Here is a 15,890-nt window from a genome sequence, read left to right on the forward strand (position 1 = left end):
ATATCTTTTAATAAAGTAACGTTTACTTATAAGTGTCTTAATAATTTTTTAAAAAAGTTGCCTTTTAAAATTTAAAGAGACGGTAAAGTTTTTTTTTATGGGTTACTTTTTGTTGTGGAATCCCAACTGTTTGGTAATTTGTGTAATTCATCCTTTGTGACTCAGGATGGATCAAGACGCCCTGCTAGGGGTACCTTGTTTTTTAGGATGGATACCATTGTGGTACTACCAATCCTTTTCTATTTCTCATTTTCTTTTACAAGATACGATGAGTCCACGGATTTCATCCTTACTTATGGGAATATCGCCTCCTGGTCAACAGGAGGAGGCAAAGAGCACCACAGCAGAGCTGTATATATAGCTCCTCCCTTCCCTCCCACTCCAGTCATTCTCTTTGCCTGTGTTAGAAATAGGAAGAGGTGAAGTGAGGTGATAGTTTAGTTTCTTCAATCAAGAGTTTTTTTATTTTTAAATGGTGCCAGTGAGTACTATTTTTTTATTTCAGGGTGTAGCCAGGACCTGGTCAGCCTCTTGTTAGCAGAGCTACAGGTGGCTTTAAGGTATTGGGAACTAGTGGGATTAATTTCTCACTGTGCCTCCCATATTGTATTCTGCCCTTCTTAGTATGGTCTTAGCACTGCTAACTAAGGCCCTTCATGTCTCCACAGACTGGCAAGAAGATGCAGAAGACTTCTTCATAGCTGTGGGACAATTCATGCTGTCGATCAGCACTCAGGTATGTGCAGCTATTACTTCTGGGACAGCCCTAACTCAGGAACCGCTGCAGCCTTTACTTCTGTGACCCCCTAACTTTTCCCCAAGGCCTCCCTTCAGGTGTTATGGTGGATGTGGTGGGGGAGGATAACAGGATCGCTCAGAACACATTTAGATGATATGTGGGAGCGCTATGGACTTTGGGCTGACGCTGGGGTTTATAATGGATGTCCCTAAAAACGGAGCAGGTCTCCGGTGCTTATGAGGGATCCAGTGTGAGTGTTTATTGCGTGCTACAAATACAAAGTAGCTTTTTTATTGGCCAGAGAACTCACGGGTAGCGTGGGTGAGAGACCGCATGTGATTTTTACAGCTAGAAGCCGCGCAGACATACGCAGCGTGGGTGAGGTGATCGGAACCTTATCTGACTGCTGAGACCGCATGGTTTTAGTTATAAGAGCAAGCAGTCGTAGGCAGAGTTTGCTAGGAGCGGAGTCAACATCGAGGGGGCAGGTAGGCGCCTCAGCAGAGCTGTAGAGGCGGCAGAGGCTTGTTTAACTATCCGGTTTTTAAAAGTAACAATTACTTGATCGTATTTTTTGTGTCACTCTGATACTTTCATTTGTCATTTTGATGATTTATTGTTAAGGGTACAGCTGCCCACGTTCTTCTGAGCTGTGTATTAAAGGGCCATTATACACTCATTTTTTCTTTGCATAAATGTTTTGTAGATGATCTATTTATAAAGCCCATAAAGTTAGTTTTTTTTTTAAAATGTATAATTTTGCTTATTTTTAAAGAACATTGCTCTGATTTTCAGACTCCTAACCAAGCCCCAAAGTTTTATTTGAATACCGTCGGCTACCTTCTCCAGCTTGCTCCTGTTTGTGTAAAGGATCTTTTCATATGCAAAAGAAGGGGGAGGGGGGAGTGTCTTATTTCCCACTTGCAGTGGGCTTTCCAACTACCTTTTCAACAGAGCTAAACTGAAAGCTTCTAAGTAAGTTTTTAAACCATTTTATACTGGATTTTTATATCAGTATCTGTGCATCTTATTCTTTATAGTAGTGTCTATTACATGCAGTTAAATGAAAATGAGTGTATACTGTCCCTTTAACACATTAGTTGCAAGGCAAGACCAAGTCTGTTTGTTATTTATATTGGAATTAAGAAATTAACATGGATATGAACGTTCTTTATGTTTGAATGCAAATGTGGAACCTCCCGTTACCTTTTGCACCTTGTGTACTGAGAGGGCTTTACAGTTTATGGAGCAAATGTTTTTTGATACAAATTTAAAAAAGGCGGATGCTTCTCAAGGTTCTAACAATGAGAATTATGCCACATCTTTCTCCCCAAGCGTCACAGTCCCTAACGCCTACCCAGGCACAGTCCAGTACCTCTGCAGTTTCACCTGCATTTACTCTAAAGGACATAGCAACTGTTATGTCCTCTACTCTTTCTGAAGCGTTGTCTGCCTTTCCCGTACTGCAAGGCAAACGCAGGAGGAAGAACTACCTTGTGGCTAATACGACTTCAGATGCTTTAATTGCGAAGTCAGAAATGCCTTTACAGGGATCAGAATTGGAGCCTCTATCTGAAGGTGAGCTTTCTGAATCGGATAGCGCTCTGCTACCGACAGATTCAGAAGTGATGTCTTTCCGGTTTAAACTGGAACACCTCCGCCTGTTATTGAAGGAGGTTTTAGTGACTCTGGATGACTGCGATTCAATCGTGGTCCCTCCAGAAAAATTGAGTAAGTTGGACAGATATCTAGAAGTCCCTTCTTATTCAGATGTTTTTCCAGTTCCCAAAAGAGCTTTGGAAATTATTGCTAAGAAATGGGAGACACCGGGTATACCATTTTCTCCTCCCGTTTTCAGGAAGATGTATCCCATAGCGGATTCTATCAGGAATTCCTGGCAGACGGTACCTAAAGTGGAAGGTGCTATTTCCACTTTCGCTAAACGAACTACTATCCCTATTGAGGATAGTTGTGCTTTTAAGGACCCTATGGATAAGAAATTAGAGGGTCTTCTTAATAAACTTTATGTTCATCAAGGATTACTTTTACAACCGGCAGCCTGCATTGTCATGGTTACCACGGCGGCCGCTTATTGGTTTGATGCTCTGGAGGAATATCTTAAAACTGAGACTCCTTTGGAAGTGATATAGGAGAGAATTAAAGCCCTTAAGCTGGCTAATTCTTTTGTGACAGATGCTTCGCTGCAAATTACTAAGTTGGCGGCTAAGAGCTCAGGGTTTTCTATCTTAGCACGTAGGGCCTTATGGCTGAAGTCCTGGTCTGCCGATGTGTCATCCAAAACTAAGCTTTTGGCTATCTCTTACAAGGGTAAGACCTTGTTTGGCCCTGACTTGAAAGAAATCATTTCTGACATCACGGGAGGTAAGGGTCACCTCCTCCCTCAGGATAAGAAATCCAAACAGAGGGGTCGACAGAGTAATTCTCGTTCCTTTCGAAATTTCAAGGGAACTCCCTCTCCCCCTTCTTCTAAGCAGGAGGGGGGCTATTCTCAACTCAAGTCCACGTGGCAGTCCAACCAGGCTTGGAACAAGGGTAGCAACAACAAAAACCCGTTGCTGCCACTAAGTCAGCATGAAGGGGCGGCCCCTGATCCGGGACCGGATCTAGTGGGGGGCAGACTATCATTTTTTTGTCCAGGCTTGGATGAGAGACGTCCAAGATCCTTGGGCAATAGATATTGTATCTCAGGGATACAAACGGGAATTAAAAAATTCTTCCCCCAGAGGAAGATTCCTTCTTAATCGATTGTAGACCAGATAAAGAGAGAGGCGTTCTTACGTTGTGTAAGAGACCTATCCTCCATGGGAGTTTTGTCCCGTTCCAATCCAGGGACAGGGGTTTTATTCAAATCTGTTTGTAGTTCCCAACAAAGAGGGAACTTTCAGACCTATCTTAGATCTCAAGAGTCTAAACAAGTTTCTCACAGTTCCATCTTTCAAGATGGAAACTATTCGTACCATTCTTCCATTGATCCAGGAGGGTCAATTTATTACTACCGTGGATCTAAAGGATGCATATCTTCATGTTCCTATCCATAGAGATCATCTCAAGTTCCTGAGGTTTGCCTTTGTAGACAAACATTTTCAGTTCGTGGCTCTTCCTTTTGGTCTGGCCACGGCACCCAGAGTTTTCACAAAGGTTCTGGGGTCGCTGCTCGCGGGGCATTGCAGTGGCGCCTTATCTGGACGATATTCTGATCCAGGCGTCGTCTTATCAGCTAACAAAGTCTCATACCGACATTGTTCTGTCCTTCCTGAGGACTCATGGGTGGAAGATGAATCTGGAGAAGAGTTCTCTAGTTCCACAGACAAGGGTTCCTTTCCTAGGAACTCTAATCGACTCTCTATCCATGAAAATATTTTTGATGGAGGTCAGAAAATTTAAAATTCTGAACACATGCCGAGCCCTTCAGACCAATCCCCGGCCGTCAGTGGCTCAGTGCATGGAGGTAATTGGATTGATGGTAGCAGCAATGGACATCATTCCATTTGCTCGGTTTCATCTCAGGCCTCTGCAACTGAGCATGCTAAAACAGTGGAATGGAGATTATACAAATTTGTCTCCTCAAATACATCTGGATCAGGAGACAAGGGACTCTCTTCTATGGTGGTTGTCGCTGGATCATCTATCCCAGGGGACATGCTTTCGCAGACCCTCATGGGTGATAGTGACAACAGATGCCAGCCTGTTAGGATGGGGAGCAGTCTGGAATTCCCTGAGGGCTCAGGGGTCTGGACTCCTTCCCATCAATATCCTAGAGTTGAGAGCAATATTCAATGCGCTTCAGGAATGGCCTCAGTTGGCTTCGGCCCATTTCATCAGATTCCAGTCGGACAACATAACGATGGTGGCCTACATCAATCATCAAGGGGGAACAAGAAGTTCCTTATGGATGTAGCCAGGATAATACAGTGGGCAGAGTCTAACTCTTGCCATCTGTCCAAGATTCACATCCCAGGGGTAGAAAACTGGGAAGCGGATTTTCTGAGCAGACAGACATTTCATCCGGGAGAGTGGGAACTCCATCCGGAGGTATTTGCCGACCTGATTCTCAGATGGGGCAGGCCGGAGTTGGATCTCATGGCATCTCGTCAGAATGCCAAACTTCCGAGATACAGGTCCAGATCCAGGGATCCCCAGGCCTAGCTGATAGATGCCTTGGCAGTGTCTTGGTCCTTCAGCCTAGCTTATGTGTTTCCACCATTTCCTCTCCTTCCAAGCGTGATTGCTCGAATCAAGCAGGAGAGGGCATTGGTGATACTCATCGCCCCTGCGTGGCCTCGCAGGACTTGGTATGCCTATCTGGTGGACATGTCATCCCAGCCTCCGTGGAAGCGTCCATTGAGGAAGGACCTTCTCATTCAGGGACCCTTCCATCATCCGAATCTAGATTCTCTGCAGCTAACTGCTTGGAGATTGAAAGCAGTCCAAGAAGCCGGCTAGCGATTCCAAGATAACATGAAGGGTATACCCCCGATCCGGGGCCGGATCTTGTAGGGCGCAGACTTTCCTTCTTTTTTCAAAGCCTGGGTTCGGTATGGCTCCATAGCTCAGGGGTTAGAGCACTGCTCTTGTAAACCAGTGGTCACAAGTTCAAACCTTGCTGGGCCCTTATATGGAGAAATTGTGTCTCAGGGATTCAAACTGGAGTTCAAGGTTTTTTCCTCCCAGAGGCAGATTCCTAATTTTATCTGCAGAACAAATGAAAAGAGAGGAGTTCTTACATTGTGTAAATGACCTCTCTGCTCTGAGCGTATTATTTCCCTTCCATTTCTGGAACAGGGACTGGGTTTTTATTTCAATCTATTTGTGGTTCCCAAAAAGTAGGGAACCTTCAGACCAATTCTAGACCTCAGGAGCCTAAACAAGTTTCTCAGGGTACCGTCCTTCTAGATGGAAACTATTCTTCCATCCTACCATTGATCCAAGAGGGTCAATTTATGACGACAGTGGTTTTAAAGGATGCATATCTAGATGTTCCTATCCACAGAGATAATCACAAGTTCCTAAGGTTTGCCTTTCTGGACAAACATTTTCAGTTTGTGGCTCTTCCTTTCGGTCTGGCTACGGCTCCCAGAATTTTCACAAAGGTTCTGGGGTCTCTGCTGGCGGTTTTAAGACCACGGTGCATTGTGGTGGCACCTTATCTGGACGATATTCTAATCCAGGCGTCATCTTGTCAGCAAACAAAGTCCCATACCGACATTGTGCTATCCTTCCTGAGAGCTCACGGGTGGAAGGTAAATCTGGAAAAGAGTTAGTTAATTCCGAAGACAAGGGTTCCTTTCTTGGGAACTCTAATCGACTCTATATCCATGAAAATTTTTCTGACAGAGGTCAGAAAGTCAAAGATTCTGAATACTTGTCAAGTCCTTCAGTCCACTCCTCAGCCGTCAGTGGCTCAGTGCATGGAGGTAATCGGATTGATGGTGGCGGCAATGGATATCATATCGTTTTTTTCTGGGAAACATAAAGGTCAGAAAGCTACGGCTACCTCTCTTTCCGTTTTGCGTATGAAACTGCTGGACAGCAGCCTCCTGAAGGAATTACAGCTCATTCCACTAGGGCGGTTGCTTCCTCATGAGCATTCAAAAATTAAGCTTCTGTAGAACAGATTTGCAAAGCTGCAACTTGGTCCTCTCCATATTTTTCTACATTTTACAAATTTGATACTTTTTCCTCTGCTGAGGCTGTTTTTGGGGGAGAGGTTCTTCAAGCAGTGGTGCCTTCCGTTTAGGGTTCCTGTCTTGTCCCTCCCTTTTCATCCGTGTACTCTAGCTTTGGTATTGTATCCCACAAGTAAAGATGAAATCCGTGGACTCATCGTGTCTTTAAAAAGAAAAGAAAATTTATGCTTACCTGATAAATTTGTTTCTTTTTAGACACGATGAGTCCACGGCCCGCCCTGTTCTCTGAGACAGGTTAATTTTTTGTAAACTTCAGACACCTCTGCACCTTGGCTTTTCCTTTCTCCTCCTAACTTCGGTGGAATGACTGGAGTGGGAGGGAAGGGAGGAGCTATATATAGCAGCTCTGCTGTGGTGTGCTTTGCCTCCTCCTGCTGACCAGGAGGTGAATATCCCATAAGTAAGGATGAAATCCGTGGACTCATCGTGTCTAAAAAGAAACAAATTTATCAGGTAAGCATACATTTTCTTATTATCCTTTGATAGTCTACAATGCAACAGCTTAAAATAACGTAAGTACATACATACATGCTGATCATCTCCATATCCATATAGGTCTTAAGTTTCTTTAAATAATATAATAATGTTCAAATTTGTAAATCATTCTACCAGTTCTGGTAGAGCCTGGGTAGTTGGTTATACCCTTCCAGTAATGATCATTCTGTGGAGCCACTAATCTTTCTTCAACTGTACAAAAAAATATTTCTTTCTAATGACACTGAGTCCACAGATCATCTAATTACTATTGGGAATATCACTCCTGCCCAGCAGGAGGCGGCAAAGAGCACCACCGCAAAGCTGTTAAATATCACCTCCCTTCCCTCCAACCCCAGTCATTCTCTTTGCCTACGTTAGAGCAAGGAAGTGGTAAAGTTAGGTGTTGGAAAGAAGATTCTTCAGGCAAGATTTTATTATTTTTCAAGCAGTGCTAGATTGTTCTGCTTTGTCCTAGGGTGTAGCCGTAGTCCATATCAGTCTCTTCAGTAGAGCAGTGGTGGCTTTCAAGCAATGGGAACTTGTGGGGTACAATCCTCACTACACCTCCCATGTATTTAATGCTGCCCTATTCGTGCATGCCTGAGTAAGATTACTCAGTCTTTGTTTTTATCCACAGGTCCATGTGAGGGAACTGGCCTTCTCAAACCTAGTGAGCTGCCGTGCTGCCTGGCAGAAATTTAAAGGGAATTGCTAACTTTGTTTTTTCTGGGACACATTGCAGAAAATAAAAGGATGGCACTTTACAATATGATTGTGGGACAAGAGACATTCACCTATTGTTTGGGGACGAGGAGATATGGCTCAGAGGTGGTGTTTTTATTATTACTTTACTCCCTGCGGCTTTGGTAATACTTTTAGCCGATCGGGAGGTTATCTTTGTAACGCCTACGATGGGCGGGGCTAGCTGAAGCGGCTTTCTGTTGCGCTCCTTTTTTCCTGTTCATTTCCTGTGTTACGGAGCGGAGTTATAGCTGCATCAAAGACACTAGCTAAATAACTGTTACCGGTCTTCACTTTCAGGAAGATAGCAGTTGAGTCCGGATTTTCTAGCAGGATAATCGCTCCGTTTTCAGTCAGGCAGGTAAGAACCTCAGCAAAGCTAAGCTGAGGTGTAGAGGTTGTTTTTGTGCTACCTTATATTTTTATTGCTGAAAAAATAAAGCAGTTTAGTTTTAAAATGGAAAGGAACAGTAACGTTTCTTTTGTGGGCTATTTTTAAACAAAATATCAGTTTTGCTTATCTATTTATCCTGTTTTATTGGTGAATAAAGATGGAACAAGAGGCCCTGCAAGATGTTACATGTACGTTTGTTTTAATGCTAATGTGGAACCACCAATCCCTTTCTGTTCCTCATGTATTGAGAGAACTTTACATTACAGGGATAGACTTTTTCATGTGCTAACATTGTCTAAGGCAGATGCTGTTCAGGAGTCTTCTGACAATGTTCAAGATATGCCTCAACTTTCTCCTCATGCGTCCAAAAATTTATCGTCCATACAACCAGTGCCCTGCGCTTCCTCTATTACTCCTTCTGGAGTTACCTTGCAAGACATCGCTTCCCTAATGTCCTCAGCGGTATCTGATGCAGTGTCTGCTTTTCCCATGCTGCAGGGAAAGCGCAAGAGGAAATGTAAACAATCAGTGAGTAAGGTTGCTGACATAATAGTGGCTATTCCGAATGCCCCTTCCCAGAAATCTGAGGAGGAAGATACTTCGGTAGCATCTGAGGGTGAATTCTCAGACAGTATAGTTCCTTTGGCTGATACGGAAGTTGTTTCTTTCAGGTTTAAGCTCGAACACCTCAAGGAGGTTTTAGCTACCCTGGACGACTCCGACACTACTGTCGTAGTCGTTCCTAAGAAGTCTAGTAAACTAAACAAGTATTTTGATATATCTTCCATGGTGGAGGTTTTTCCTGTACCAGATTGAGCTACAGAGATTATTGCTAGGGAATGGGAGAGACCTGGTATCCCTTTTTCTCCATCCCCTATATTTAAAAAGATGTTTCCTATAGCAGACTCTATCAGGGAGTCTTGGCAGACGGTACTCAAGGTGGAAGGGGCAATTTCCACGCTAGCTAAGAGGACCACTATTCCCATAGAGGATAGTTTGTTCCTTCAAGGATCCTTTGGACAAGAAATTAGAGGGGTTACTCAAGAAAATGTATGTACACCAGGGTTTACAATGGCAACCTGCGGTGCGTATTGCTACCGTGACTAGTGCGGCAGCATACTGGTTTTATGCGTTGTCCGATTCTATTCGGACAAACACTCCCCTCGAAGAGATCCAGGATAGGATCAAGGCCCTTAAGTTGGCCAATTCTTTTATTACGGATGCCTTTCTACAGGTTATTTAAACTAGGAACAAAAATTTCTGGTTTTGCCGCATTGGCTCGCAGAGCCTTACGATTGAAGTCCTGGTCTGCGGACGTGTCATCTAAGTCTAAGCTTTTGGCAATCCCTTACAACGGAAAGACCTTGTTTGGGCCGGGTCTGGCTGAGATAATTTCCAACATTACGGGAGGAAAAGGTCATTTCCTCCCTCAGGATAAGAGGAACAAGCAGAAGAGACGTCAGAGTAATTTCCGTTCCTTTCAAAACTTCAAGAGTAAGCCTTCCTCTCCCTCTACAAAACAAGAACAGTCCAAGCCTTCCTGGAGGTCCAACCAGTCGTGGAACAAGGGAAAGCAAGCTAAGAAGCCAGCCAATGACTCCGTCAGCATGACGGGTCCGCCCCCGATCCGGGACCAGATCTTGTGTTGGGCAGACTATCCTTCACTCAGGCTTGGGTTTGGGATGTTTAGGATCCCTGGGCGGTGGACATCGTGTCCCAGGAATACAAGCTAGAGTTCAAAACTGTTCTTCACAGGGGCAGGTTTCTTCTCTCAAGATTATCTGTAGACCAGATAAAGAGAGGCGTTCTTACACTGTTCAAGATCTTTCCGACCTGGGAGTGATAGTGCCTGTTCCAATGCAGGATAAGGGTCTGGGATTTTACTCCAATCTGTTCGTGGTTCCCAAAAAAGAGGGAACCTTCAGACCAATTTTAGTTCTTAAAAGTCTAAACAAATTCTTCAGAGTGCCATCCTTCAAGATGGAAACTATTTGTTCCATTCTTCCCTTGGTTCAAGAGGGTCAGTTTATGACAACAGTAGATTTAAAGGACGCATACCTGCATGTTCCCATCCACAGGGACCATCGCAAGTTTCTGAGGTTTGCATTTCTAGACAAACACTTCCATTTTGTAAAACTTCCATTCGGCCTTGCTCAGTGCATTGAGGTAATTAGTCTGATAGTAGCAGCCATGAACATCATCCCGTTTCCACCTCAGACCTCTGCAGTTATGCATGCTCAGGCAGTGGAACAGAGATTATGCGGATCTGTGTCCACAAATACATCTGGAGCAGGAGACAAGAGATTCTCTTCTTTGGTGGTTGTCTCAGAAACATCTCTCCCAGGGAACCTGCTTTCGCAGACCCACTTGGGTGATTGTGACAACGGACGCCAGCCTACTGGGATGGGGAGCAGTCTGGGGCTCACTCAAGGCTCAGGGGACATGGACTGTTAGAGCCTGTTTTACCCATAAACATTCTGGAGCTGAGAGCAATCTTCAATGCTCTTCTGGCCTGGCCTCAGTTAGCCTCGGCCCGGTTTATCGGGTACCAGTCGGACAACATCACTTCAGTGTCTTACATCAACCATCAAGGGGGAACTCCCTTGGCCATGGCAGAGGTAGCCAAGATAATTCAGTGGGCGGAGTCCCACAACTGCTACCTGTCGGCGATGCACATCCCAGGAGTGGACAACTGGGAGGCGGATTTTTTGAGCAGACAGACCTTTCACCCGGGGAAGTGGGAACTCCATCCAGAAGTGTTTTCCAGCTGGATCTCATGACATCTTGCCAGAATGCCAAGCTTCCGAAGTATGGGTCGCGGTCAAGGGATCCTTAGGTGGTACTGATAGACGCTCTGGCGGTACCTTGGAATTTCAGCCTCTCATACCTATTTCCCCCGTTCGCTCTCCTCCTTTTGAGTCATTGCTTGAATCAAACAGGAGAGGGTGTCTGTGATCCTCATAGCACCGGCGTGGCCTCGCAGGATCTGGTATGCAGACCTGGTGGAGATGTCATCTCTTCCACCTTGGAGGCTTCCGTTGAGAAAGGACCTTCTACTTCAAGGGCCCTTCCTTCATCCAAATTTAGTTTCTCTGAAGCTGACTGCTTGGAGATTGAACGCTTAATTTTATCTAAGCGTGGATTTTCAGAGTCTTCATTGAGACCATGATTCGGGCTCATAAGCCTGTGACTAGAAAGATTTACCACAAGATATGGCGTAAATATCTGCATTGGTGTGAATCCAAAGGCTACTCTTGGAGTAGAGCTCGGATTCCTAGAATTTTGTCTTTTCTCCAAGAGGGTTTATTTGCAAGTTCCCTAAAGGGTCAAATATCTGCCTTATCTATTTTGTTACATGAACGTCCGTAGGATGTTCCAGACGTACAATCAGGCCTGTGTTGAAACAGTTTACTCCTCCTTGGAGTCTTAATCTAGTTCTTCAACATGCTCCGTTTGAGCCTATGCATTCCTTGGATATTAAGTTGTTATCTTGGAAGGTTTTGTTTCTTATTGCTATTTCATCTGCTCGTAGAGTTTCAGAGCTCTCGGCATTGCAGTATGAGTCTCCTTACCTTTATTTTTCATTCGGATAAGGTAGTTTTGTGTACTAAGTTAGGGTTTCTCCCTAAAGTGGTTTCAGATCGGGACATTAATCAGGAGATTGTTGTTCCTTCCTTGTGTCCTAACCCTTCTTCTCAGATGGAACGTCTGCTGCACATTCTGGACGTGGTGCGTGCATTGAAATTCTATTTACAGACGACTAAGGATTTTCGCCTTGGCTGAGGCTTCTTTGGGAGAAAGGTTCTTCAAGCAGTGGTGCCTTCCGTTTAGGTTCCCTGTCTTGTCCCTCCCTATCATCTGTGTCTTCTAGCTTGGGTATTGATTCCCAATAGTAATTAGATTATCCGTGGACTCACCGTGTCATTAGAAAGAAAACAAAATTTATGCTTACCTGATAAATTTATTTATTTCTTGACATGGTGAGTCCACGGCCCGCCCTGTTTTACTTAAGGACAGAGTTTTTTGTTATAGACGTCAGACACCTCTGCCCCCTGTTGATTCGGTCGAATGACTGGGGTTGGAGGGAAGGGAGGTGATATTTAACAGCTTTGCTGTGGTGCTCTTTGCCGCCTCCTGCTGGGCAGGAGTGATATTTCCAATAGTAATTAGATGATCTGTAGACTCACTGTGTCAAGAAATAAATACATTTATCAGGTAAGCATAAATTTTGTTGTTCTTCAGGTCAGGAGGGAGCTACAGCCTATCTTACCTCACTCTGAGTATGTAGAAACAGAACTAACACTATATATTCCAATAAGGTATGAGACATCCACTCCTCTAGTCCCTGAAACAGAAAACTACTGCTTGAAGAAATTGTGTGACACTTTGCAACAATCTGTTTAATAAACTAATTGGTCATAAAATTACCAAAAAGGTTTTATATAAATGTCAAATTTCTTATCAAATAAAAAGAACAGTCAAACTAGTTTACATTAAAGAGTATTATATAATCTGATGTTGAATTAAAAAAAAAATAATAGAGATTTGGCTTTGCTAGATATCTATTGATGCAAGGAGAGAGTTGTCCTTTGAATATTTTGGTTAACATAGGAAATAACAGAGATGCAAAATCAAATGCCAATACCTGAAAGCTGCTTTATAAGGACATCTTTATAAACCCTTACTAAAGCGCACTTTTAATCACTGTTGTGGGTTTTGATTGTTTGTACTGCTCCATTGTAAGCATTTATTCTTCTAAAACAATGGGTCAAAATGTGTCTGAAATGTAGATGTGATCTTTATTTATAGTTCTTTTGTTTTATCTTCAATCTCAGTCCATGCCAGAAACCCACCTCTGAGCACCTTGCGCAAGTTTGCTCACCTACTGGAGCAGAGTGAGAGGGACTTCTGGGAAGAGCGAGAAGTCATGAAGCTACGGGAAGAGGTGGTGAAGAAGATCCGATCTAACCAAAGGTTAGAGAAAGATCTCAATGTGATGGATATCAAGATTGGACTCCTGGTGAAGAATAGGATTACCCTGCAGGTACTGTTGCCTGCAATATTTATATATGACATTACGTAGCAGGAACAAAACATTATTCATCTATAGCAGGATCAGATCATCCTGCAACTACTAGGTAGAACAGGGAAAATGGAGGTTCTGCTACTTAGTAGTACTGTAACAACATTTAAGAGAGACACGCTACCTATAGTTTAGTCTGGGGAAAAGTTATTAGGGCAGTGCGAAAAAGTTGCTAATTCACACAATGTTAAATACTGGAAAATTAAAATTTTTTCTGGCTTATCCTTCAGGTACAGTTGAATTGGTAATGTACAAGGATATATTGTCTTCTGCTACTGCATAGTCTAACATGATGGTGATAAGTTAAAGAGACACAAAACACTGGTTTTCTTTCATGATTCAGATAGAGATGAAATTTTAAGCAACTTTCTAATTTACTCCTATAAATTTTCTCTTGTTATCTTTATTTGAAAAAGCAGGAATGTAAGCATAGCCTGTTTTTGGTTCAGCACCTGTGTAGCGCTTGCTGATTGATGGCTACATTTTGAAAGTTGCTTAAAATTGCATGCTCTATCTGAATCGTGAAAGAAAACTATTGGGTTTTGTGTCCCTTTTAAAGGGACATTATAAACTCTCTATTTTTCCTTGCATAAATGTTTTGTAGATGATACATTTATATAGCCCATACAGTTTGTGTTTTTTTTTTTTTAAATAAAATAAAAAAAAAAAGTATAGTTTTGCTTATTTTTAAATAACATTGCTCTGATTTTCAGACTCCTAACCAAGCCCCAAAGTGTTAGAATACCGGGGTATACCTACTCCAGCTTGCTCCTGTTTGTTTAAAGAGTCTTTTCATTTGCAGGGGGAGGGGGGAAGTGTCTCTTATTTCCCACTTAAATTGGGTGTTTTAGCTACCTTTTTAACAGAGCTAAACTGGGAGCTTTTAAGTAAGTTTTTTTCTTTCTTTTTTTTTCTTTTAATAATACTGTTTTATACTGGATTTTAATATCAGTATCTGTGCATATTATTTATACTAGTGTATATTACATGCAGTTATATGAAAATTGGTGTATACTATCCCTTTAAGTATATTTTGCTGCTAATGTATATAGAACAAAATATCTATTTATGATCACTTGATAATGCAATATGTTCTGAGTGAACTAAGCCCTCTGAATTGTATATAAAGAACAGCGATCCTTGCTTACTAACTTTTTAGAATATGATCACTGTTCAGCGACAGGTGCCAAAGTGTAATTAGATTAGTACAGCATCACATTTAAATTTTTGGAGTAAAAAACTTTATTTTTCCCCCATGTTTCTGTACAGGAAGTGGTGTCACACTGTAAGAAACTTACTAAGAAGAATAAGGAGCAGTTATCAGACCTCATGGCAATTGATAAGCAAAAAGGGTTAAAGTCACTGAGCAAGGAGAAACGCCAGAAGCTAGAAGCGTATCAGCATCTCTTTTATCTGTTACAGGTAAGACTAATTGCTTCCAAAAAATAGGTCATACTCTAGGTGGTATTAAAGAGACAGTAACAACTGAGATTTTTATACAAAAATGTTTTGTTAGTATTTTGCAAAGTTGTTTCATTAGGCATTTCTTTACCTCCTTTACGCGTAATCTTAGCACTGCAAATTGAGCAATTTCTAATTCTAAGAGCTTGAAATGCACCTTCTCAAGGCAAACCCCGCTACATATCTGTCCTTAAAGGGGGACAAAACCCACAAATATTATTTCTTGATACAGATAGAGCATAGATGTTTAAATAACTTTCCAAATTATTTATATTTTAAATTTTACTTGGAAAAGCAGGAAGGTAAGTTCAGAGGTGTGCACGTGTCTGCAGCACTAAATGGCAGCAGTTTTGCAAGAATGTTATACATTAGCATGAGCACTAGATGGCAGCTGTGTCCTGCCATATAGTGCACCAGACGTGCACTCTATCTAGATATCTCTTCAACAAATAATAACATGAGAACAAAGCTAATTTGATCATATAAGTTATTTGGAAACTTTGTTTAAAATTGTATGCACTGTCTGATCCATGACATTTTTTTTGGGTTTCATATCCCTTTTAATTGATTTTATTAGATAATAACTGTAAAACAAATCATTTTATACCAACTTTGACAGTAGCTAGCCCTGTTGCCTGTGTCCTCAAGCCCTGGCCACTGCCGGGTGAAATTTATAATAATTGCAGTAAAAATTATATTTATTTGTCTTAGAAATATTTTAAACTTGGTTGATAGGATGTTCTATATAGCAACAGAACACAAATGTTTTGTAATCCTTCTTGGATGTCTGGAGAATTATGATTCGGTGGACTGGTTACCAGTTTTTTTCAGGGAACCTATGTTGCAACATGGGGGCTAGCTCATTGGGCTTGCCAGCAAATAGGCCAGAGTTCACATCCACCTTCGGGTACTGGTTATAAACTTTAAGGCCTGACTTGTCCTTCGGACAGAGTGTGCTCCTCTATGGGGAGTTTTTTTCTCTGTTGGGTCAACAGTGGTGTCTGGATGATTTCTTTTTTATGACACGATGAGTCCACGGATCGTCTTAATTACTAATGGGATATTCACCTCCTGGTCAGCAGGAGGAGGCAAAGAGCACCACAGCAGAGCTGTTAAATAGCTCCTCCCTTCCCTCCCACTCCAGTCATTCTCTTTGCCTACGTTAGTGATATGAAGTGGTAAAGTGAGGTGTTAAACTCTTGATTGAAGAATCTTTTCTATTATTTTTAAAGTAGTACAAGATTGTGCTGCTTTGTCCTAGGGTGTAGCCGTAGTCCATATCGGTCT

At 42.4% G+C, this 15,890-nt stretch overlaps 1 protein-coding gene across 1 annotated transcript in view; it reads left to right on the top strand.

Moving 5' to 3' along the window:
• The window catches only part of IQGAP3 (IQ motif containing GTPase activating protein 3), a 297,924-nt gene that overhangs the window by 96,873 nt on the left and 185,161 nt on the right, over window positions 1-15,890 (top strand). Inside the window, exons 23-24 of the mRNA XM_053705201.1 lie at window positions 12,895-13,103; window positions 14,412-14,564. Coding sequence (XP_053561176.1) covers window positions 12,895-13,103; window positions 14,412-14,564 — 362 coding nt within the window. The remainder of the gene's footprint in view (window positions 1-12,894; window positions 13,104-14,411; window positions 14,565-15,890) is intronic.

This window comes from Bombina bombina, chromosome 1 (assembly GCF_027579735.1).
Source record: "Bombina bombina isolate aBomBom1 chromosome 1, aBomBom1.pri, whole genome shotgun sequence".
Lineage (NCBI taxonomy): Eukaryota > Metazoa > Chordata > Amphibia > Anura > Bombinatoridae > Bombina > Bombina bombina.